Here is a 27,248-nt window from a genome sequence, read left to right as displayed (position 1 = left end):
TACGATGTTAATTTGAGTATATGAGGCAAATATTAGTTTATCATCCTAACTATTGCGCTCCAACCGGAAACCAATTGAAACTGGATTGCAGAATGATTCAATCATACAAGACTCCTCTCGTCGTATTTTATTTCATAAAAATAGCGTGATTAGTTGATCTAGTAAAAAATCTTGGCGGACCTGCGATTCTACTGTGGTGAGACATGTCTGGAGATGGGTCATTCGATATCCGACGCGTAAACGTATCAGGATTTGTTTTGTGAGAAGCTGTTAGTTATCGTAGAAGTGTCTTTGTAGCTACCAGACACAAGACAAATGGCATGTGACAAAATAGGTGCCAGCTATTTGCGTGTCTCGACTCGGATGATCGTAATTTTCCGTGCGCGCGCCGACTTCTGTCTCTGGGTTAGATTATCAACTCTTCACGACCAACATTAAAAGGACAATAAATTGACAAGCGAAGAAGTAAATCGTTGGCGGGAACGAAAGGAATGGTTTTATGGTTTTTTTCTAACGTTCGAATGTCTATTTGAACAGGTTGAAAATGATATTCATGGGAAGAAAGATGTCAGCTATTCGCAGACAATAAAGATGAATGTTGGCCTGATGGCTATTAATTGAGTCGCTTTGAAAATATCAGAAACCGAGGACATCGCATGCAATATATACAAAGATTCTATTTCGAATTCAGTACAATCCCGGCCTCCATTGTTTCCCATTGTTTCCCATTTTACACTAAGCCTTACCAGGTTCTTCTAAAGTACGAAACTACGAAATTACGAAATACGAAATGCTAAAGTACGTTACGAAATACGTAACGAAATGGCCATTCTTTCGTGGGTCCTGCTAATGTATGAAATAAAATACGTTACGAAATTGTAATTTCTTCGCTACAGTTGTTGACTCGTGGAGCTGGCTCAAACATACGCACCCGGTCTAGTGTGGCAGGGTTCCGCGCCATGGCCGAATTTAGTGATATCATCAGGTTCGAACCCCTGTCGGGGAAGAATGATCTGTGCATGCTCACATACAACTTTAAGGGACCGATTACAAATTACGGGTTAGAGAACAAAGTGTGCTTTAAAACATATCCTGCAGTGTTTAGGCTAAAAAAGATGTTGTTTCTCCACTCTGCTGAGCTTAAATGTTGATCCGACCGGCTGCCTATCTGCCCTGTACATTACTTTTTTTAAACCATGATCAGACATACAGCATAACAGACCCGGCAGCTACAGAAATGACCAAGATCAAACAATTTTATTGGAACTTACAAAGGATCCGGACCACTGCGGAGAAACAAGGTATTCAATTTTTATAGCCTTAGGCTTTATTATTGTTTCTCCTGGAAACCCTCACTTTGAATTTACGCTTATCAGGCAACTTTTTGGTTCTCTAAAGCGAATTATGTTGTTTGATCCACGATTGAGGAGATGAAATAACGACCACACACTACAGATTCCGTTGTATCAACTTTCAGACCGACTCAAAATGTCAATAGGCTAATAACCTTCCAGTTTAAGAACATAAATTCTTGAATACTTTCAAAAGATCATTAACATGTACCGCCAAAATTTTGACGGTCCCGTGACGTTACATGCTATACTATAGTATGGCCGCGTTGAAATATGACCATTCCGTTCCGTACTTTAGCACTTCTCGCAAAAGAATCAACATTTCGTAATTACGTTTCACGTTTCGTAGTTTCGTAATTTCGTAGTTTCATAATTTCGTAATTTCGCTTGATATTTCGTAATTTCGTTTCATATTTCGTACGTAATTTCGTCGTTTCGTACTTTAGCAGGACCCCAGTCTTACTTTATCATTATGATCGTTTATTGGTAATTTTCTATCGTATCTGGCGCTTGCAAAAACGATATTTCACAACCAGCGAACAGAGACTAGGTATTTTCCGAACAAGATAATGAACTATACATGTCATGAATTTCCTTTGATTTGAGGTATACGCAAACTAGTTTCATGTTATCAACCAAGAAATACTATTTTTTAAGAAAATGGCAGCCAAGAAAATTCAACTGATATCTGATAGCACTTACATTTGATTGCTTTCTGAATCCTGGGGTTTCAAGTTACAATCGCTTCAACTGACATTATTGGGCCTTTTAAACGTATCGTCTTCCGGATGCACGTTTTGTCGTATATTGCCCATTATCCGGTAAACCGTGACGTTTGCGCAAATTTGTTTTGCGTCATTTACTTAAACTCTTATCAGTGACCTGACAGCGCGTATACACGGTGGACAGACAACTGTTTTTGAAATTGAATTTTATCGGGTGAACGGGCGAAATTTTCGTTTCCGAATAGTCTGGGAGAAATGCGCCGAAGCGTCGATGAAATCATTCGACCAGAAACACCGATAAGAGGTCGATATCATGCATTTAAAGCGCTCATCTCTTCGATGACGGTCACAGAATTGACAGGTTTAATGAGCTATTTCCCTAAATAATGAATTCCAATAGGGCCTCTCAATTCGATACAGCAGTGCTGTACATAAAGATCACGAATGGAATTCCGAATGAGTTCCGTAAAATTGAGATATTCGTCAATAACAAATTTCGAACATTTCTATGTTCAATGTCCGAGTTTGTGTATCGGTTTATTACTTACAGTAGTGGGTATCGTCAATATGATGTTCTTGTAAAAATCTATACTCTTAAATCATGGCTGAGCTTTAACGTCAACAGGACCATAAGTTCCACAGCTCTTGCTTAAAACAGAACTATTGCCGACAGGGTTAGAAATTTGATAATTCTTACCCATACGTCATACGTCACTTATATGCTTGGGAAACTTGATCCAGGTGTTCAGTGTAAATTTAGAAAATCGTTGAATTCATCAATTCGTTTCTTTCTCGGATCTCGCTTAATCTCTGAAATACTGAAAAATCCTGCCTTAGTTCTCTTAAAAGTTGTTGGTTCAATAAAACACAAATTTATACCAAAATCTGCCCGAAAATATTTATATTTCCGCCTGCAGTTCCAGATCACGACAGCGGAGCGATTCCATACCAAATATTGGATGGCGTGGGGCCTATCCAAATTAATGCTTCCATCTGTTGGTTATCTGTACTCCAGCCTCGCTTGCCAGGTCCATTTGTATCATCATAAAGCGGAACATACTGATCAATTATTACATTCTGTTGATATTCAGGTAATGAAAAAGTCGTGGGTTCCAATGGTAAATAAATCGCCAAGGCGAACATTCTAGATCCTTTTTTATTGTTAAAAATATTGTTAACATGTTTCGGCTAACCAATAGACCTTACGATTAACTGACATACCACGATAAAAAGAACAAAAAGAGGATCTAAAATGATCGCCATGGCGTTTTGTTCACTGTTAATCTACTGAAATTTATATTATGATATGAATATCTATTCTAATCTATCGAAGAAATGTATTCTTGCTTCTGGAATTTTGTGTCGGCAAGGAATTTTGTTTTTGGTTGATTATCATTGCACTTGAGACAATTGCCCAATTTCACCGATCTCTGTGTACTCGCAAGGGTACTAATCACTTCTAGAAAGTCAGTTTGAACCCACACCAAACTAGGGGTCCAGGGACACCATGCCCAAATGAGAAGTGGTTTCAAATGCTCAACAATCTAACAATTTCAATATTCAACACCCCTGGTGACCATATGCAAAAGCCAATGACCTTGAAACTAACCACAATGGACATGTCAGCAGCTACGATTTTGTAATTGATTGTGATAACAAAATATGCTTCGTTACCAATTTCATATTGAAATACTAAGTTATTCTACTATTCAGCGCCCCTGGTGACCATATAGAATAAGTTATGTCCTTGAAACTCACCACAATCATAGAACATGTCATGAGCTACAACTTTGCAATTGATTGTGCGAACAAAATATGCATTGGTAAAAATATAATATAGAAATACTAAGATATTGTATTATTCAACGCCCCCTGGTGGCAATATACAAACACCAATGACCTTGAAACTCACCACAATCATAGAACACGTTATAAGCTACGACTTTCTTATTCATCGTGGTAGCAAAATATGCTTAGGTATCAATATAATGTCGAAAAACTTTTTCCCACCTATGAATGAGTACTGATGACACCAAGATGGCTGCTAATTGCGTCATAATTGGCTGATCAAAAATACCTGTCCCATTGGCTGATCAAAAATACCTTTCCAAAGAATACCCATCAGCAATTGCAATGTGAAAGGGCAAACAAGTAGGAAGCTACAGGACTCAGAATTCGAGGCAAAATTGACAGTTTTGGGCACGAAAGATTCAAATTTATACGAAGATTCAAGTTTATACGAAATATCAGGATAATTGATCAAAGCGTCTTCAAAATTTCCCTCAAAAAGTTCAAAAATTTGTAAAAAGTGCTATGGCTGCCAGTCGGCCATCTTGATTCTGACAGGGCCAGTTTTTGGGCTGAAGATGTGTCTAGGGTAGATACATGTGTAACCCAAATATGAAGACATTACACTTGGAGCGTCTTCAAAACTTCCTAAAATAACTGGATTTCGACGGACGAAAAGTGAACGCAATAGCCCGCTGGGAATAAAGTCCCAGGTGGGCTTAAAACGGTTGAAACGTTATCAGGGTTGTCGAACGCGTAGCACATAATGAGTCTTATATATATATGTTTTATTTTTCGTTTTGTATATTTCATGTTTGACGTAAAGTGTTTGTGGCTTTCGTGTGAGTGATTTGTGAATGCGTGTTGTCTGAGAGGTGTCTCATATATTTTACAAGCCGCTGCTTCTATGAGCACTTACCACGGATATACCGGTTCATATTTATATATGCGTATAGATTATAACTTTATCTATGCTTGTCGGAATACACTGAACTAATGTTTAACCCGTATCCGCTATCTTGAGTATGATACCATAAATTAGTATGTCCGGTGAGCGGTTGACCGAGGAAGGCATGCAGGGGCGGATCCTGAAATTTCAGCAGAGAGGGTCAAGTGTAGTGTTTTCCCAGCGTATTTTTATATTTCAATGAAAAATATATTCTTGAAAATGTGTGCATTACCTACAGTAATTTGTGGCAGGCGCCGAAGCAGCAATCGATAAAGTTTTGAAATTTTCATATCGCTATCAGAAGATTTTCGAACACGGAGCAGGGCAAGGGGTACAAGGCCCTCCCCATTGGATCTGTCCATGGCACGAATGTTCAGTTTGGAAATAGGGATGATATGACCAGGACGATCCCGCTTAATTGATATTGACCCGATATATTTTCCATTAACAACGTAAATACAGAATTACACGTATATATGGCCACATGAAAACTGTTATAGTCGCATTTAACGACTCAAATGAATCAGCTAAAACACTCTGCCATTATGAAAAAGTGTAATTTCTGAGGGATCGGTGAGCAATAAATGATAAATAACACCTGAACGAAGTCACCGTACTGACTCGACCTTAGCTTTCATAATAACTCTACACGTAAATAAGCCATATAATACATCCACTGAGAGGATTTTACAGTCGGCAAATCACCACGTTGCCTAACTTTATTTGTCTCCCCGGATAACCACTCAATTTGCAATTAGTTCTTCGGCTTGTTGACAGCGAGCATGCCGGGATTGTGGGTCAGGTTCGTCTGCGCTCCAGGAGATAAAATCCATCTTCTTCAATAAGAGAGCATCGCTTAATCTTATTATACCTTCGCCCAGGCATGACCACGAATAAGGCTTGTACGATCACTTAATGCATGGCGACGGTACACGGCTTGTTATCTTTTCCTCGTGTTGATTAATCACCCAGTAGAGGTAATTTCGACATCGTACTAAAACCATGACAAGAATACGCACTTCTCGATTTTTCAACTGACGAACTTTCAACTTCGAAACACACGCGTACACACACCTGCTGTTCATCAAAGTATAACCAGAGCGACCGGTTATGGTTCATTTTGTTACTGCGACACACAAGTTTTTCTGCCCTGTGGCATTTTACCGACGTGCGTATAAGACGGTCCACAAAAAGAAAACAATGCACTAAACCTACTTTCTAATTTCTCCTTGGGTGTCGTCGAAACACTTCGAGCTATCAACTTTTATGTAGCAATCAGGGTGTCAAGTCTATTTCGATAATCAGAGGCAATGAAATTGGGATTTTTCACCTGCCAGTATCAATATAAAAATGCTGCGTGATATTGATCTATCAAAAAAAGACCGGGAAATTGCAGAAATTTCAGAAAACGGCACAGAATCTTGCTTTCCCGATAACACAATAAATAACACGATAAATTTAGAAATACCAAATTCAGTGTACATGTATTCTTTTTTTCAAAGTCTAAAACACAAAACAATTATGTATTCATCGGGAAAATGTTTTTAGGACCACCAAGTATCTCAATATATATTTGATCTGTAAATGGGGAATCGTCCATCTTATTTATTTCATTGATTTGATGTTATGTTCACATTGAGCTGCATTGAAAAGTGAGTATTTTACTCATGCGTAACTAACAACGTACACGATGGGTATGGGTTCTGTGTGCGTAAGAGGGACAAGTAATGTTTACAAGCTTTCTGTTTGTTTCTGCAGATTCTGCTATCTGCCTTTTTTTATTAATAATACCACTGTACTAGCTTTCATAAGATGTTTGGGTCTTGTGATGTTAAAAGATTAATATCCTTCCTAAATTTGGGAAAGTTCTATAGATTTTCTTTAAAGTAGAGAAATGGTTTTTCTGCTGAAAAAAGAATTTCTTGATTATCTCAAATCGTTTTGAAATGAGAGCCATAAAAGAATGTATATTTCAACCCACAACGAAGACAACAATTGTAAAGCTGGCACCAAAAGTTTTCCGACTCTAGTTTCCACAGATACCAAAAATCATTGGTGCCATTAAGATCCCGAACTACTAGTTGTTGCGGTATGTACCGTCTTCTTAAACTTTCGAAGAAAGTGCACTCCATGATTAAATGGTATTCATCGCCCATTTTTCCTAGATTACATTCAGTAAAGGTTGTTCATTCCGAGGGATATTTTCATATTTCTCAGTTTCAATCGGTAGTTTGTGGTTAAAACAACGGAATCGTATCAAATTTATCTTTAGGTCAAATGGTAGAGCGAGTGAACATACCTCCCGCCCCTAATTCAGCTTAATGATTTCATGAGTACCTAATTATGTTGAATCTTGAATAGTCTGGTGTCATTTCTGTTGAAATTGATCTTGTAAGCGTTTCGAAAAAGATTTTTCGTACCATATGTAACTTAAACCACCGTTTTCTAAGATGGATACAGTGATCGATTATACTGGCCTTACCACTTACATGATTACCAGATACGATATTAGAACGAGTGCAAGAATCCTCCGTTGTACTAAGATATCAAACTTAACATATACTTTAATGTATAGTAGAAATAGATGATTGATTCATGGCGAGTGTAACAGTTTTCTAAGTTGTTATATCTTCAGAAAAATCTCTTCATCGCGGAAGGGTCGTAGACCATGGTTGTAGAAGTTCAACGAAGACACAAATATCAATGAAACATGATTCAGTGCGTCGGATGAAAAACCGCATTTGTATTTCATTCCATTCATCTTTCACTCGTATAAAAAAAACCCTGATAAATTACGCAACACACCAACAGGCACCATTTGCTACTATCGCAAATCGTTCGTTTGATGGCGTGACCCGCGATTCTGCGATAGTTAAACTAGCGTAAAACATCGACGCATTGTAGCGACCTGATCGACAGCTTCCGCGGCGATCATCCTCGGATGAGAAAAAAACTTCCAGGTTTCTTCGCGTGTGTTTCAGAATATCGATGGAAAGGTCGTGGTGTTTGATCCTCCGTACAATTTGCGTTAGGTGAACGATGCATAATCAGATTAGTTACAGGCGTATGGATATGTTCACCGCGACGTAAGCGAGTTCTACGTTCGGAACAGTAAAACGTTGTTTTCGCTAAGTAATTACTACCTACGTAACTCTACGTGCACCTGATAAATATTTCTAGATATGCTAACATTTAAAGTTAGCCAGGTATCTGAATGCGACATGTCAACGGATCCAAACAATTCGGAAAATATATGTGACTGTTATTTTAATGGAAATTCCACCAAATTCCCAATTTTCAACTCATGTACTCCAGTCCTGTTGTCCTTGGTCCAGTTTCACAAAAAGGATTAAGGCCTAAATCGATTTAGAGTTAAACCTTTTTGAATGTGTGATATATCCCATCTTAACGATCTATAACTTTAATTTTTGTGGCAAAAGGGTGACGCGGACGACAATAAATTTCAGTCTAACGGTTTCAGTGTAAAAAAAAGTTAAAATCTGCGTGACCTGCGGATCCGCCCCAAAAGGCGTCTGATAACTGAAAACTTCCCTATTGAAACAGAAGACATTGCAGCGCACCCACAAGCTACTTAGACTGAATCAGGTACATTGTCGGGACCCCACCATGGTTGGTATGTATTTTTGTGACGAGCTTCCCTGGTTGTATCCTCTTTTGCGGAACCAGCACACTTTAAAAAGTGAATAAGATACATTACTGCGTGAATTTGATTTCGTGAGATTGGATATTGGGCGGTAACTTATCAGAACCAGGTGAAAACCAATAATGATGTGGAGATAAGATCATGTTGCGCTAAACAATGTTTCTCGTCGATACTCGGCTATTCTTTCATATCTTCACTCTTTATGATAAACACAACTGGGCCATTTTCCTCTTCAAAACGTCGATAACGACCGTTCATCCCACCAAAAAACGTCTCTTCCATTAATCGACTGTTGTTTCTTGTCCGCACCTTAGCGCGTGACTGGTATTGCCGCCTGGTCTATAATGTATGCAATAAGGACCATTGGAGAGAATTAGACAGGATGCAGTGAACCCATTAACCCGTCTAAAGATGATATAAGTCAGAGTGATAATTTCTGCGATATCGAACCAAGAACGATGGGCTGAACAACAAAATCTTGAGAATCATTTGGAAGCTATTCACTTCAGATATTGCGAAACTTCTGTCCGTCGTACTGGCAATATAATTATAACGCATGTATACGTGTTTCACCTCACCGTTTTAGTTTTTCATGACTAAACCTAACGAATTCTGTCCTGTGTACACGGCATCAAATAATATTGTGGCACGCTGAGCAAGAGAGAGAAATAACGCAATAATAGGACCGGTGTGTTTATTAGCCGCAGTGTAAATCATGTAATTTGTATCCATTCGATGTAACAGGGTGATTGCATCCCTACATTGTTCATCAGGGATATATAGAAGAGAAGTAATTTACTTTTTCCTGCACTAACAAAGGATTGTCACCGATGGACCATAAATCTATGAAACAAGCCGTCGACGCTGGTATAATCACGTCAAATTGGTACTTATTTGTAGCGACTGAAAAGGGCGCCGCGCGGACCACGGCACGAGATCACATCGGCTTGACATTTGAAATACAATTCGTGGACGAGTCACAAAGCTGTATTTGTTGGGCTATGGGTTGTATAGAATAATATGACAGTGAAATGATATTTAAATCCACAATATTTAATATTTCATTCACAGACAAGAGGGGAAAAGTCAAGAAACCCAATCGGACTACTTGGGTACTTCTGTAATTAAATTTTGCATCCCCAACCCGTTCATTATAAAACAGGAGCGTCGCATCAGAAATTCCGACACAAAGTCACATTTAATTTAATAAATTTTCAACGTAGCAATACTGATTAGATTGCAGAATTGAAGAAAACAACAAGACCGTCTAAGATTGCACAATATTTGACATCGCCATATATTTCGCCTGAACACACTTTCGCCATCTATTGGATAAATTTTCGTGCATCACGCTAAGACTGAAGCGCACTTCAATTCGTGTGTATACGTAATTTGGGGCATCACTTAGAATATAAGAAACCGCCTAGCGGGTAACAGCTATTTTCTATCGATCTCAGCGGGAAGATCAAGTGGTTTTCAGAAAGTTGTCAAAACTAATTTTAAACTATTTGTTAGTGATGAAGGAATTTTAAGCCTGGACGAATTTTTTTTGTTCCACTCTAAAAGTTTGTAAATGATCAGTAACAAAATAATGTGTCACGTTTATGCTAAATAGTTAGTTTTAATTAATACAGTTGTAACCTATCGTGATGGCGCGTACTATGCACGGTCCAAACGATAAGCTGAATCATTGGCTGGTATTGAATGACATCGTTCTAAAGCACGCGTGTACGCACCGGTCGTTTCATAATTTTCGAAGGAATGAACGTCTACGTGACAAGTTCAATATCAGCCTTATTGATTCGAACTAAGAATGCTACTTCTCGGAAAAGTTTATGACACAAATATCTACTAGGTTTCTACGTAGGCGACCGAGTTTATATTCCCTTCGGGGACTTATCAAAACGGATAAGAGCCATTCAATTCAAATCGAGAGAAACGATATATAAAAGCAGCAAGTGAACTTGCCACGTCCAGTCAATTCATCACCAATGAGGCCCACATCGCACCCTTTTCCTCTCGATAAGGATCGTATGTACTACACATAGGAGAGGCGCAGTAGGAGAGACCTACCATATCGATGATGTACATATTGATTGCATTAGCTATAGGCAATCACTTTGGCCACCTGACAACGCGTAAGCATGTGAAATGTGAATTATCTGTGCTCAATTTATTTTTGAAAAATGGAGCAAATGGACTTTCAACCTACAGGGGTGGATTTCGGGTAGTCACGGTCCGGATCCCTGCCTTCCCACTGAGGTAGCCCTTTTCATCAACTCAGAGATTAAAAACCTGCGAATTTGACACTCATCTTTTGAGAAATTAAAACATCTTACCGAGGATGGCGGCATCCCGATATTGGCCTTTGATATGGTTGTTTTTTATCCATCAGAAACGCCTTTTAATTTCCTCCGGACCCCAGCTTGCCAATTTTCCTATCCGCCCCTGACCGAGTTACATCCTTAGATATAAGACATGTCTTCATCACCAATCTCCCAAACTTGATCACATATAATTTTCGCATGTGTTCAGGACTTCTCTGTTAATAACTAAAAATCGTGAACAGCGAAACGTAAGTTTTGACATTTTGGCATAGCATGGCGCTTGTTGGTGTAGAACTAGAGATGATACCTCAAGAGATAAAAATACAATTGTACATGAATTGTATGTATTATCAGAGTAAATTTATTAATTGTTACAATTCAATTCATCTAATGTTATAAAATATAACATGTCATGGAATACAATTAAGTGTATAAACGGCGATGAGTGAAAGCGAATGTCATTTAGATACCACAAATATACGTTAATGCTTTCAACTAAAGTCGATGCTTAGATAATGGCTTAGATATTTAGACATACAGTGAACCCCCGATATACCGCCCTCCCATATACTGCCCCCTCCCCCGCCTACCGCCAGGTTTTCTCGATGTACATCTCAATACAAATAGTATAGTAAAACACCTCAGATATACCGCCATACTCTCTATACCGTCGAAATGGTTCTGCACCAATGTGGGCGGTATATCAGGGGGTTGACTGTATTTCAATATATATTTAGTATCATTCATTAAATCAATAAATTTCAATACATTTGGACGTTGCCAATAGTGCTTTGGAATTAATTTTTTCCTTATTTCAGTATACAGCTGACATTCAATTAATACATGAAATTCATCACGGATTCTATTACAAACTGGGTAATTCAATTGAGCCCTGCCCTGTCCAGAAAAGCGTAGTCTATACACTGGAACAACCTTGAACAACCTTATCTAAATCTTCCCAAACTAATCCTACTTCCAGCAGAAAGATCCAATAAATAGGTTTCAAGCACGAATTCCCTCTTAAAAATCTTGTAGTTTTCACCGTAACCCTGCGTGGATACATCCGCCAAAATAAGCCAATAATCTCTTGTATGAGAAAAATAGTTAAGACCTAATTTAGAAAGCCAAGAGTCAACAGTTGACAGCCATTGAAAACGAAAATCACCGTAAATGTACAACATATAGAATACAGGAAATTTTACTTTTTAAATATTTACCAAAAGGTAAAAAGAACTCTAGATCATATGTCAACATCCATAATAATAATAATAATAATAATTAATAATAATAAATAATAATAATAATTAATAATTAATAATAATAATAATAATAAATGATAATAATAATAATAATAATAATTAATAATAATAATAATAAATAATAAAAATAATAATAATAAAAATAATAATAATAATAATAATAATTAATAATAATAATAATAATAATAATAATAATAATTTATTTCTTATATAGCACATAGCTAAAATAATAATCTATGCGCTGTACAAAGGGTTAATACATTTACATAAAATCAAGAACTTAAAAAGCATATGATAAAACAGCAGGAGCAAAGACACAGTAAAATAGCTTAAAACATATAAGTCCTTTTAAAAAGGTACGTTTTTAAGCCTTACAGAGACAGGCAGGGCATTCCAAAGAGCTGGAGCAGCAAAACTAAAAGCTCTCTTACAGCTGGATTTATTGCTAAAAGGAATGTTCAAACGACTAGTTTCTTGGCTGGAACGAAGTGACCTACTCGGTACATGCAAGGATATAAGTGACTGCAAATATGGTGGTGCCAGATTATTTAGACATTTAAAGACTAGCAATAAAATTTTGAATTCAATTCTAACAGAAATCGGCAGCCAAAGGTAGAACACCTAGTTCACTCTACACCATTCAAGAAGGGGTGTTTTGACTCCTAGAATAATCTTGGGGAACTTAAGCTTACATGTACAAGATACTTTGAACAGCTCTCTGTCCAAGCTACACACCTGAATTACATATACAATCAAAACAATCATTGTTAGTCCGTCGTTACAAAATGTACATTGATCCTGAACATTCTGGTACATCCTCAAAAGAAAGAAAAATATATGCCAAAGAAAATCATGCCAAAAAGTGAAACAAAACGTATTTTGAGAATTGTTTCCCGAATAAACTTGTCAAATACACATGACACTTATGTGTACCAATAACACATGCCCCACTAAAGTGAGTTTATGATGTATTCCCTGGCAAGTTTAACAAGTTCTGTTACAATCAATTGTGCGTCAGTCGAATCCATTTGAGAGTATGCAGTATGAGGAATCTCGGCACCATCAAGTCGGTTTGGGTACAGCAAGCGGTTTCGATTGCGGCAAACATCCCGTTGCAGTTTGGTGGCTAATTTACATATTTCTGTAGAACAGTCGTCGATTTTACCAGTCAGCAGGTCCAGATTGTGCCTTGTTTCGCGGGGATTATATTCGGATGAATCGCGGGCAAGTACCATTGCTGTAAGGGCTTGTTCGCACGTCTGAAAATTAGAAATCTTATTCCATTAGTAAGTTGTCATGTGATTACACCTAGTACAATAATCAGTATCAACTCACCAAATGACACTTATAAATTGTCATGAAGTGGAATCCACCTGAAACATCATTGGGAACTGTTTTTAGAGTTATTTCAGCCTGTTTCAGCCACTTACGAGCTTCTGCAGGTTGTGGATTTCGCCCAGTGATGATCATACATGGAACGAATGTACGTCGACCTCTCCGCGTGGAGTTATCTTGGAGATCTCTTAAGTTACGTTTTCTATCGTTGCGATGCTGATCTTGCCGAACCCGCAAAAACGAGGTTGCTAAATCAATGTCTAAGTTTTTGTAGTCAATATAATTGCTCCCAGATTCTTCGTCACAAACTCGATGCTCGTAATTTTCCTCTTCCAGCTGATTTTGATTTTTAACGTAACCTAGAATTGTCTCGTCATTGCTGTAATAAGCTACAAGTCGCAATATAATCTTATTTCGCTGGGAATGATCCAATGTCCACGCTGTCTTCAACAGCTGGTCGATTTCTTTCTCTGCATCTATTGGTGACATCTCTAGTTCATCAGGGTCGACAAGGTATTTTTCTTCATCATCATATCGCAGAAACTTGTATAACTCATATCCATATATCTCAGCTATTCGGTCACCGAGATTAACTTTATAGCAATGATGAAAGCTTCGAGAAACTTCACCAGAAGACACGCTTTCTTCATCACCTACTCGTCGAATGATTTTTCCATATATGTAGACCGCACCGGAGTCACTGTTCTCATTGACGAGAATATCATCATGTGTCTTGTAACCGACATAATCATCAGCGTGAAACAAAGCGAATCGGTTTGAAAGTAAATGATGATTGGCTAGAGGAATAAAACTGCCAGCAGATGGCAGGGTATCAACATTATCAAACTGATCGTCTATGTCTATATTCCATCTATTGAATATCCCCACTAGACTAGTCTCTGGTCCAGCAAAAACAATTTCAAACAAGCAACCATGAAATCTGTCAAGCATCTTTACGCCAATGTATTTAGTTGCAAAATGATTCGAGAACATGTTCGCTATTTTCTTCATCTTCATGCATATTGTAACATACGATTGATCATCTTCCATAGGAGTGAAGTACATATTAATAGGACCAGCAGCTTGAGAATCGACTGATCTAAAACTGTCAACTCTATCTTCGCTATTGCTAATTATTTTCCCTCTACATTTTAGAACTGTTTCTAATGGCTGACATTCGAATATACTTATTTGTTGGTAGTACATTGAAATCTCATCCAACGTAATGCATGTGGCTTGCTGCGGCTCCGTTAAATGACGTATCACCTGGTAAATCGCTTCATGGAAGTTAGGGTCTAACATTTTCTGTTGAATGGAAATAAAAGGCTGCCTTCTAGCAGGGTACATGTTTTCATGAGATCTTTCAGACAGTTCCTCAATGAGAAGGGTTGATATGGGTTGAAGGTATGATATTCTAGCCAGCATAGTTGTGTCCAATTCGTGTATGATTATCTCTCTGCGATTGTTATTGCGGTACTTATCCAAAAGCATGTTTTCTTTTACTTCTTCCATTCGTCTTCTATATCGAGGACCATCGATGTAGTAGATTTGAGAAGATTTTCGCAAAGTCGCACCATTTATGAGGAGAGTATAATCATTTTTTGTGTTATCAGTTCTATTTTCGTAATTATATTCTACATGAATTAATTCATAAAATTGCACCGATGCCTTAATTGCTCTGTTAAAATCGTTATCATTCAACACCTTATCACCATATAACGTTTCTATATCGGTCAATACATTTGCGTAATGCAGCATCGTTACGTCCTCACTTACTCCAATTTTCTTCAACAATGATTCAAACGACGCGCAATATACGGGTCTTCGAAGAAGGTATGGAATGATTTGGTCTTTTTCCGAAATATTTATGACCACTTGCCTGGGATAAACAAAGTAATTACTATCACCACCCATGAAGACACATTGCACATGTTTCAATTGTTCCAGGTTTTCATAACCTTCGAGGTGACAATAAATGTCCATCATTATTCTCTCTAATTCTTTGGAATATCTAGAGCAGACCTCATGTTTATTACCATCGGCTAAGTGCTGACACATGTTTTTACAGTGAGCTAATATCATGGATTGCGGAGGGTTTTTGTGCACACCAAGAGTTGTTGACATTGTATTTTTTGGCGTCGCCCAAACTGGAAGAACATTCATACAGGACCAACATAATGGCATATTGATATAAGCTACTGATCCTGAGAATGATATCAAACTTTTTGGGTCAGTTTGAGGGCAAAGCTTCCACATTATTCCATAATTGATCGGAATAAACTTGATTTCTTTCAGTTCATCTATGGTTTGCTCTGATAGATCATCCCTGGCAAAAATATTTTCAACTATAGCCTTTGCTTTATCCTTAACAGAATATCTACTATCTATGTCTTCCTTGTACAGATGACCAGGCCCAGCAACCAAGAGGACTGTTCGACCATGACATTCAATAGTTTTAGCATAAGTCAGTAGTTCTTCTTGCGACACACTACATCTCAGACCAATTTTCTTTACAAAAGATATCCATTCGTGTTGGACAAATGATTCATGGAGCAAGTCATCATTTGTATGCATCACTCTGAAAACTGGAATTTCTGGATGATAGAGTTCGCTCGCGGTACGTTCCTCGCCATTCCGATTTGGCAAGAATCTGATTTTGGACAGAGCATTTATTAGAATTTCAACCTCTTGAAAAAACTGGTACTTCGGCATTTCACGACTGCCTATCAATACGTAATTCAGGGATGCACTTGGTTTATTACAAATATAATGGTCTCTAAGATAACAAAGATGTGCTTTTCGTTCCTCTCTGTTATATCTTTCAAAACCCACAGGCAATATAAATGTAACGTACAATTCGACATCAGTTTGGACTACACAACCGATGATTCTGTACATCTCATTAACCGCCATATCTATGTTTTCTTTCAGAAAGTTTGCAAATGCTTTTGAATCTAACATCCCATCATAAGGCATACCTCTTGGTATGACATAAACACCTGATGCTTGCAGCTGGACACGATTTCCCTGCCCAGTCTCATGGATGGGAAGTCTACCAATACAAGCTGCATCTTTTGTACTGGCTTTTCCTGAAGCAAAAAACGATGCAAAATATTGCAGCATTGTTTGGAATTGGCTATAACTCCACGATGCAATTGCTGTATGTGCAAATCTTTCAATTCCGGCGTTAGCATCTAAATGCCATGTAAGTGCAGCGAGCACATGCCCTGGGTACATCAACGAACAAGTCATTTTATCTAGAATTGTGAACACTGATGTCTGTGCGTGAACTTTCACCTTTCCAAAGAAACTCTCATTCAATGTTGGGAGTCTAAATTGTTCAATGAGCTTCTTTACTGGGTATGAATCAGATCGATGTAGGTTGAGCACATGTTCTGCCCATTTTATTGGATACAGTGCCTTTCCAGATTGTGTAATTACTGGCAGTAGGCTCCAATCACTCAAGCAGTTGACTCTACCAATAACCTTTTGGCATTGTTCATCAAAAGGCCTGTCTAAATCTGCAACAATGACGCTTATTTGTTCGGTAACAAATTCCCACAGACGTTTCAGCCATTTCTCTTCGATGAAATGTTCAACAGGAATGACAGCATTTTTATACTGTGACTGTGGCAGTACCATATGGATTAGCTTTGCTAATTCATCAAGTGTGAACGGTTTCACCACTGGACAGCAATGTAGGTCAATATATTTACAAAGGAAATCACGAACCCGTGTGCTCAGGAACAAGCATTCAGTTGATGGAAGTAAATCACAATAATCAGAATAGAAAATCGGTTTCCCTGATTCGAACGGTATGAGATGACCTCCAGTGGTCACACATAGACAGACACCATCAAGTTGTGCTACAAATGATTCGCCAAGTCCTAAACAATATTGTAGGATACTTATCACATTGATTTCTTTTTCAAGTGGAGTCTCACTCAGTTTAGTTGTAGACGGACGATAAGAGCGGAAGAATTCCAACACAAATTGAGGAGTTACCGTTTTCACTTGATAACCCAAATCAATCAATAACTCCCGATGCCTCAATGATGGCAGCTTTATCAATGGGAACTCCACTGCAATCAATGCACGTTGAATTATACTACCTTCCAAATCATCAAAGAAAGCTCTACTGTTAACCAAATCTGATACAGAGAACCAGCGGCTATCATGTGTAATAAAGATTTTCGAGTTTCTTTGCTTAAACTGTCCATACAGAGACTTAATAAAAGTGTGTAAATATGCATCACTCTCATCTTTTTCTGGAATCATTGTACATAACAGTTGTTCATTATACGTTTCATTATTAACAATCATTTTCTGCATATGCTCAACCAATAAACAATGAGCCACTGGAGCAACATGATGCATAATTAGATTATTCCAGACAGTACGGTAACTAACATTCATATCACTCCACAGGGCTCGTCTTGTTTCGTCAAGTGCAAAATGCCCATTGATATGGAATGGCATCGGAATTTTTACAGGGAGTGGGAGAAAACAATACATCCGCCCAGTATTCATTGCAGATTGATTGAAATCAATTCGACATGCTACACCAGCGCAAGGCAGTAAACGAAGCTTCTTTTCATTGACTGCGAATTGAACACATTCTTCAAATGATTTGGTCCCTGTTCCAATGACCTGACTCACCATCCATGTTTCAGCTTTACCTTCATTATCTACAAGCTGGACTTCATGTATTTCATAAAATTGGCAGTAAATTGCAGTTGTGTCACCAATTTTATAAATACATTCGGACATCTTCTTAGTTTCAATATTCAAGGCGCTTATTCCTTTTCTATGAGATTCAGATATCTCTGATGAAATACTATGAAGGAGAAGTGCCTGCTTCATTTCGGTTTTTAAGCTTATGCTGATCCTTTTGATGGATTTCAAAAACAACATTGCATTTTTTGATTCAGCCGCAAATGATGACAGCAATCCCTGGATATGTGCAGGTGTCATTGCTTCACTACATATATCTGACTTCAAAGCCATGTTGGCTGTCCGTAAGGGGAATCGAAAGATAGTGTTTCCCTCTATCGGAAGATATGTCAAATTGAATGGTTCGAATAAATCAGGAAATTGTGAGCTGAACTTGTCAGTAACGGGATACCTTTTCCCCGGAGATGATTCATTTGCTAAAGGAACATATTTGCAATTGGGATCAAAGATACAGAGTACCTTACCAATTTTATCTACGTCACTCAGAATTTGGGGTGTATCTGTTAAACTGTATACACAGTTGAAGCCTACACCATATCGACCAGTAGTAGTGGGGTCAACTCCTTTAGAACCCTCTCCAAGATTTTGAATACCTTTCAGATCTCCTTCACTAAAGGGTCTGTTGTTGTAAACAAGAAGTGCAGGGCCTTGTAAGTCTCGATACTGTTCCCCGATGACTCTTTCTGCTGCATATGTGTTGGTATCAAGGATGAGATGAATCTCTGTAGCTCCGGCATCATCTGCATTTTGTAAAAGTTCATTAATTATCGTTTCCTGGGGGTAACCCTTGATCAACCTTTTGAGTCGAGTAGTCAATTTTTCCTTTTGTCCAAAGGAAATGCCACCAAAAAGGTCTTTTGAATTACTCTCTAAATAGCATTCGACACTTGTCATCACACCGAGTCGTTTTGCATCATGGAATGTGATCTTTGGATGAGCAAAGTTCTGGCCTGCAGTGGCATCAAACCAAGGCGTGATATTGAATGAAAGGTCCTTTGCAGATTTCCATTTATTTGTTGCATCGACCAGGTAGATGTACTTGCTTTCGGAATCAGTGGCATACTTATTTTCAGATTTCATGCAAAAGCATAATGAGTTGATAAGTTCCAGAATATCTTGGATATTTGTTTCCCCGGCGGACTTCATTCGAGCCAAAGCTTCTATGTAATCCTCACATGTAAACCTTGGACGTATATTGCATATCACTAAAAGATGGTTATGATCTCTGAAATAGCAGGGAACCCTGGCCAAATATGGTAAACACGTTGACATCCGAAAGTTCAAGGCCAAATGTACAATAGGCATGAATTTGTAATCAACGAGAACATGCGTTAGGTATTTTCGTAGAATTTTTTCATTGCCAGTTGCCTTTTTGTTCAGAAATTGATACAGGTTTTTGATTCTTTTTTCATTTTCAGGTGATATTCCTTGCAGCTGTTGATAATGTTCTAGTTGTTGAAAAACATCTACGATTGACGGTGTTTTTTCATCAACTTCAAGAAAATGCGTCACTCTGTTTGGTAAAGCAGAACATGTTACAGGGTGAATGCTTCCAATGAGATCAAGATGCTTGTAAGAATAAATTGCTGCCGGCTTCTTAAATACTGATCGAAGTTCATCTCCTTTCCAAGGCAATTCATTCCAATTAGCTGGACGGTCTTTTACAAGAAGAAATTCGATATGGATGAGTTTCTTCTTAACATTGCACCAAGCCTTAGGTAACTGTCCGGAAGGAATGATGGTTTGCAAGTGATTAAGAAAGGAATTCATTCTTCTCTTTCCATATTCAAAATCAAGACGTTTGATTGACTTGGCTCGATCAATAACATTGTTTGTGGGAAGTATGTCCCCAATCATTTTCAAATGTAGGAGTGCTCGTCTAGATACATCCTCTTTGAACTCATCATGAGGAAATCGTTCATCATCCTCATCATATAACATTCCACATTTACCCCGGGGATCAACAAGATCAGCCGGTTTACGTAATATCGATGAACCATTAACAGGGAAACATTCTGTACTTGATAATAGTTCTTTTACCTTTGGATCTGTTTCAATCAATCTCAATCCATATCTCAACAAACGATAACGCGCAGCAGGCTTGATTTTTAACACATTAGGTAAAAGTAATTTCATAAACGAGAGAATTGTCCAGGTCTTCTCAAGTACCTTCTTTTCTATTTTCTCGTTTGTCAGTGACATCTCTGCAATTATGTTCACCGGCAACTTGATGATGACTTGGTCCCTTCCTGATAAATATGAATTGAGGACATTGGTGACATCATCCACTAACTCACAATCAAGTAATTCCTCTGATAAGAACTGAACTTCATTAAATGTACGCCATTTTTCGCCATCATAGAAAACTAGACTGGATGAACTTGTAATGTGTGCATAGAATGCACCACATAGTCTTTGTGATGTGTCTGCAATCTTCTCTCTAACTGGGAACAATGTGAGTATACTCTCATATGCATTATTTCTCTTGAGCACTTCAAGTCCATAAAGAAATGCCTGAAGAACTGAATCAGCAAGCAGTTCATTATTCCAATCAGCACGTCTATTCGCAATATCATCTTGTGTCATAATTTCTAAAGATTTACGGTTTGAAGCAACTGCAAAGCATCCATTTATATGAAATGGCAATCCAGAATTGATTGGAAGTGGCAAATGACAGAATGTATACCCTTTAATTGGTGTTGGGATGAAAAAATCAATAAGTTGAATAGCTACCATTCCAAGGGGAAGGGTCTTCAATTCTTTAGCGCGAGTAAGTGTAGTCTGTTTATTGCTGCTGTACGAGGTGATAAGCCACTTTTCTTTTGAGCAATTTTCTTTTATCTTCAATGCCATTTCCAATATATATCCTGCCTCGAAAGATTGTTCAGCATCACAACATAGTTTTGCTGCAGCATTCACCATACTTGCTTTCAGCAATTTATCATCAGTTTCTGAAGAATTCACTGAAATTCGATGACGAAGAGGTTTTTCTTCTAAAACAAATGACTTTTCAGCTGAAAACAATTCTACCATTTCAGATGGACATGTAGAGTCTTCTTTGAGGTGGTATACGCTCACTTTTTTCACATGCTGCGTAAACAACAATGTGATATTCGCCCCATCTCTCATCACTTTCAACAGCTCCTCCATTCTCTGTCTCTTGTACACTACTTCACATATTTCACTTTTTGAAGCTTGATATTGAGTTCTGAGTGGAAGTCGAAATAGCGTACCATTGAATTTACAATTTTCCATGGATAGTTCACAACCAAACACACATTGAAATGGGGCAATCTGGTCTGGTGCTCGATGGAATATCATAGGATTCTTCTTCAGATCTATAAGTATTCCAGGTTGTCCTTGAATATTCAGATACGTTGAGTGAGGGTCAAATATCACCAGATTTTCTTCAGATATGAAACTTGGCACATCAGTCAGATTGTAAACAGAATTGAATCCCAGTCCAAATCGCCCAATCTTTACTGGGTCACTTTCTTTTGTTGCTCCCCCTAACTTTTTTATATTGAGCAAATCATGTTTGGTAAAGACTGCATTATTATAGGCCCACAAAGCCGGCCCTTGGCAATGTCTCATTTCTTCATGAAGTAGTTTGGTCATATATTGCTCATTCTCACGTTCATCCCATAAGAACTTCACTTCAGTGGCACCTGCATCATCAGCATTCTGAATCAATTCTTTTGGCAATGCAAATCCATCCGTATAATCACTAATAATATTCTTAAGCCGCCTCACAAGTGTCTCTTGTTGACCCCATCCTTCAGAACCAAAATCATCAGCATCATTTACCAAACGTTTCATCATTGGATATGCACCAAGACTTTCTGCAACTTTTTCACTAAGGTGAGGATGAACAAATTTGACTTCTTCACCTACTTCATTGTTCATATTCATTTGTTCAAGTACAGAAGTGCATATCGTAGATTTCTCTGGCGGAACCAGGCGTACTTTCTCATTTATCAGTACTGGTAGAAAAATGGCCTCATTGCGAATGTCAACCTTAGCAGTATAGTAATGGTTCAATATGTTTATGACCATATTAAGATCACGATCACAAGTGTCTACAAGTTTTCCCTGATCACTGTCAAGATACTGTTTAATTTGGTGCAAGACACTGCAATAGTTGATTCTTTCAGCAATACCCAGAGCTATCCACCATGTCTTATATTGCAACATCTCTGGTGGTAAATGATGAAAATATGGTCTTACAAAGATGTCTGGTTCAATGATGCTTACGCGGTGGAGAGCAATGAACCCATCACCATGCCAGATCCAATCTTCAATATTCTGCTTTTGAAGTTCCCTTTTCAGGGTTTCACATTCGTATCTTTGGAATTCTTCATAGATTCTATGAACAAGAACAAGATATTGTCTTTTCTCTCGAGTAGTGTATGACTTTGAGACTTCTTTTAACTGGGATACAAGCTGTGGTAGCGTGGGACTATCTGCAACATTGAACAGTGATGCAACATGTTTGTCAATGTCAACTACATTGATTACACCACCCACAGCATTAGCACATTTGCTATTCATTGCTTCAGACGGTTTAATAAACTTATTTGTGGTATCATTTTTCCATTTGAGGCTGTCTGGATAGCTAGTTGGTCTACCTAGGGGAAGAAGCCAAGCCATTTCTCTTAAGGTAGCATAATCATTCCGAGTCATACTCTCTTTCTTCTGTAATTGCAAGAGCTCATTTATATGATTGAAGGCCGTTTGAGGGTTCTTACGCACTACAAGATTCTTTACTGCTTGCACGATATCACTCATTTTTACGTCTTTGCGCCCTTTCAATCCAATCTCTCTGAGTTCACCGCAATGTTTCTGCCATCTCTCACGAGGTGGAAACTGATTTTCCTCGAAGACCGAGATAAGACAACTATCCGAGAAGTCGAACAATTCAGATACACAGAAATTACCACTAGATGTCCTTATGAATGGTAGCTGTTTCAGATATTCGATGAACTCTGTATTTTCAGAAGCATACTTATGTTTGTGTTGAAGAATGTATTCCATTAGTTTATTGACTTCATTTTGTTCCATCTTACCATTGTGGATATCAGGGAAAATGAATCTTACCAGGATCTCACATTCATGAAGTATGTCACCAGAAAATAGACTAACAACAGTTGCCGAGTCTTTATCACGGGCATCTATGGCATGTTTTATGTTTGGCAAATCAACTGGCAGATTGCAACTAATCAACACCTTATCAGCACCACGGAATGCAATCCATTCAGAACTGTTCCCAACTTGATTAAAAATTGGAATGAACTGCAAGCATTTCAATTTCTTTTTGGGAGTAGCTGACAAGTCACCTGCTGCAATGAATGTACGTAATGCATTGAGGCTGTCAGTATCAACATTTCTAGGCAAATCGGTCACGTTTGTCATGAAAAACGTATCTGTTTTGTAGAGCTTGTAAATTGCTTGAACAATACCATCAGCAGTAGGTTTGTACAAATAATCTCCACTCTCTAAAATATCTGGACATCGAAGGATCTCATCCATCAGTTCCGGAATGACAATCATTCCAATAGCTTTCAGTACACTGCAAATATTCGTTGACAGCTGCTGTGCTGTCGAGTGATGTTGAATAACATAGGAATTTTTGGTTTTCAAGCATCCTAATTTCCACTCATGGGTATCAGCATTTATCTCAACCATAATCAAGTGCAAATGAGATATTCTTGATATTTCTCCATGCATCTTTTCAACAATATAGCACCATATGTTTGTGTACCATTCACAAGTGATCTGAGTCTTGTGTCCGCATACAAGTAATTCATCTTTCGAGCAATGATCATTATTCCAGTAAAGGACACGTGGTAGTAAGTCAACAACGCCATCTGAATTTAACCCCCTTAATTGGATGTGGCCCTGTTTTCCAGCATCTACCAATTTAATTTTCATATTCTCAGGGATACATTTTCGAAGGAAACAATCAGTTATTCCAGGCAACAAACACAGGGGATTATCCTTGTCTTCAGCATATATAATATTTTTCAGTTTTGGCGTTTGAAACTCTGTGTATTCTCCATTTTCTAAAGGGAGTAATGCTATTCCTTTTAACTCAGAAAAGCAACTGTCACGTAGAATGTATTCTAATAATTGTCCCTTTTCAGCGTCGGATCGGTTTTGGTATGACAATGTCTCTTTTTTCATTGCCTGCCGTACAACATCCGGTGTAACAACCAATAAATGATGACCCGTGTAAATCCTAACTGCCATTTCAACATATTCAGGAACATGGACAACACTATAATCAGCTGAAGTTAGAACATTTGATACAATTGTCATCATTTCATCAGTGTCATTTTTCTCCTGCACCAATAAGCAAGCATCCATCAAAGGGACCACCCCTTTCTCATTTCTAACAGTTGTTTGGAAGAGCTCCTGATTCAGAAGTTTGGAGAAGAAAGGTTCAAGGATCAGTCTCTTCCATTTTTCATCAACATCTTTGGGATTTGGCAGGTATTTACAGATGCTTCCTATTGATCCACATACTTTCAGAGCATTTAGATATGCTATTGGTAACAATTCCGATAGAATTCGGACATTCCATTCTAGATCCTTCGCATCCTTGCTGCTAGAAGCATTTTGTAGTTGTTCATCGGATGGCCATTTAAGATGGCGCCGATTCTGACTGACAGCGTAGCATCCATTGACGTGAACTGGTAAACCTGTTAGGCTTTTGCCTTCCATCGGTAAAGGAAGAAATACAAAAACATGACCATCTGGTTGATAATTCTCTTTGTTTAGGTCTAGTGCACAACTAACCCACGGCATATTGCCTTGTTTTTTGGCAAGTTTCTCGAGGTTTATATCAGTTTTATCACAGAAATGGCTTATAACAAATGAATGCTGTTCTTTCTCCGAATGATCTTTATCAATGAATTTCTCAGTTTCTATGTTCAATCTTGTGACACAAGCCCAAACACCACTGATTTCCATCATATCACTGAGGCCCTGTTTGAATTTCTCTCGTGTTGGACAAGTAGTTACTCCATCAAAACGAAAATTCTCAATTACTTTTTCAGTGCAAATGACAACAGCTGATCGATACTGCAAACCGTTGTTCTGTCTGTAAATTTCGATCTGGTTTACATTTGTGAGGAATAACACTTTCATGTACATGTTGTATGTCAGTCCTTGTAAAAGCGAATTCACTTTATCCATTGTGTAAATTGTTTCGGATAATGGTGATGGCTTCTGACGCAACGGAAAGCGGAATATCGTTCCCTTAAGTGTATCACCTTTAAAGCCAAATTTATCAATAAATGGTGCCAGGAGTCCTGTTGGAACATCTTCAGTAGACAACGTCCATTTAAAGCCTGACAGCAGTTTGCCTGATTTATCTTTGAAATACTTGAGATGTGGATCAATTATTCCAAATATATTACCACTCACAATCATAGGGCAATCTGAAAAAAATGCATGTGCGCTTAATCACCACCATAACCTTGCAATGAATGAAGAGCTAAGGCCGCTCAAATATGAACCTCAGTTTCTCATACTAAAATCTTTCACAGATGGCGGGCAAATTCTGTTTTCATTTAGATAAAATCAATTAACCAAATATCAATACTGTAAGTTAAAAATACAAGTTAAATACATGTTTATCTTCATCAAAAAACCTTTTTTTCATCGACGAATGAGGACTGATAGGACTAAGATGGCCACCTATTGCGTAACAAGAGCCCCATGGGGGCTTGACGTGGCAGCTTCAATTATAAATGACCTGTCCATCAATCAATTTCATATTTCAAAAATGCTAGAAGGGCATATCTAGGAACAGATCCACGGACATTGAAAAGGGCAAGTTAAGTATCCATGCCGACAAAACAAGGGTTTAGAAATATGAAATTCCAGTGCAATTTTATACAATTTCTAGGTACTGAGACATCTTATTAGTTGCCGGTGGAAAAAGTCCCCTGAAAAATATTGCTGTTGTATTTTCAAAACGGCATGGGAAAATATATTGCGACAGGAGCACGTGCTTGTATTCCCGTCTGTATTTGCCACTTAGGTCTTTATAAGATCCTCTCCATGACTTTTTTTGCAGAATTTCCGGGCACAAACTTCGTTCAGAAAGATAGGAATTACCTTAAAGAGTGATGGAAACACATCATGTTCAGGGGGTCCGTGCATTAATATTTAAGAAAGTAAACTTTAATATCTGAACCAAGTAAACTTTATGAAAATCTGTCAAATGAAACGATCTCAGCATTGTACACCCCTTTTACACACGTAATAATCACACGCAACTGCATGACTCATCATGAATATAAAAGTGGAAGTGGGTTTTCCCCAATGACTAAAAAATAGACATGCTCCGTACAGCATAAACCGCTGCTGAATGATTTCATTTATGGAATTAAAATGAAGTTTGTTAGACAATTTATTGTTATAAATTGAACAATTATCAAGATTCATTGCCTCTTTTTAGATTTCAACATATTTTGTTTATTTAGCCAATCAGCGCGTATTAAAAAATATTTAGCCCAGACGCGTTCTTGGCGGAGGCTTTCTCCAACACACTTCACAGAGGTTCATATGCGGAGAAAATAGGCTGCCAAAATATTTCCTCAATCAACAATTTTTTCACATTCACATGTGGAACCTGGGCTATTTTACCTTCAATAATCATGGTCGGGCCTACACAACCAATGTTTGTTTCCGATGTGTCTGTTAGATGTGTGTTCTTTGATCACAGGTGCGTCAACATGTATCACATTTACATTTACACGTTTGACATGTAAATGTTATATGATAAAAACCTAATTTTGAGAATTGCATAATCGCGGCTCATTAATCAAGCTTATCGACTTGCGGCAAAACTTTTGTTGGAGGATTTAAAGGACCGCTAGTTAAAGATGATAATGCGTTTGAAATTAAATTTCTCTCAGCTGTTTTAACAGCAGCTTAGCGAAATTTTGCTGATAGCATTTTATTTTAGTGCAAAGCCAGTGCAATATACAGCCCCTGCAACGGAGCTGCCGCTAAAAATTGACTGATCCAGAGGCCCATCGGGATTTTTCTAAACAAATACCCATCAACAATTTCAATGGAAAATAACAAAGCATTCAGAAGTAAG

The 27,248-nt window shown here is 38.0% G+C and overlaps 1 protein-coding gene across 4 annotated transcripts in view; it reads right to left on the bottom strand.

The window, feature by feature from the left end:
* Nucleotides 1-12,308: 12,308 nt before the first annotated feature.
* LOC141906111 (sacsin-like) overlaps nucleotides 12,309-27,248 on the bottom strand; it is a 29,384-nt gene continuing 14,444 nt past the window's right edge. Inside the window, exons 5-7 of one of the 4 annotated variants that reach the window (XM_074795316.1) lie at nucleotides 16,378-25,575; nucleotides 13,400-15,984; nucleotides 12,309-13,323 (exon numbers count right to left, since the gene is read on the bottom strand). In XM_074795316.1, coding sequence (XP_074651417.1) covers nucleotides 13,015-13,323; nucleotides 13,400-15,984; nucleotides 16,378-25,575 — 12,092 coding nt within the window. In that variant the 3' untranslated portion in view covers nucleotides 12,309-13,014. Of the gene's footprint in view, nucleotides 13,324-13,399; nucleotides 25,576-27,248 lie in introns of those variants that run through there. The other 3 variants (XM_074795319.1, XM_074795315.1, XM_074795317.1) reach the window with 3 other exon arrangements.

The sequence above is a fragment of the Tubulanus polymorphus genome, chromosome 5 (assembly GCF_964204645.1).
Source record: "Tubulanus polymorphus chromosome 5, tnTubPoly1.2, whole genome shotgun sequence".
NCBI lineage: Eukaryota > Metazoa > Nemertea > Palaeonemertea > Tubulaniformes > Tubulanidae > Tubulanus > Tubulanus polymorphus.
Note: the sequence above shows the minus strand (reverse complement) of the source record. Positions and strands in the feature narration are given on the sequence as shown.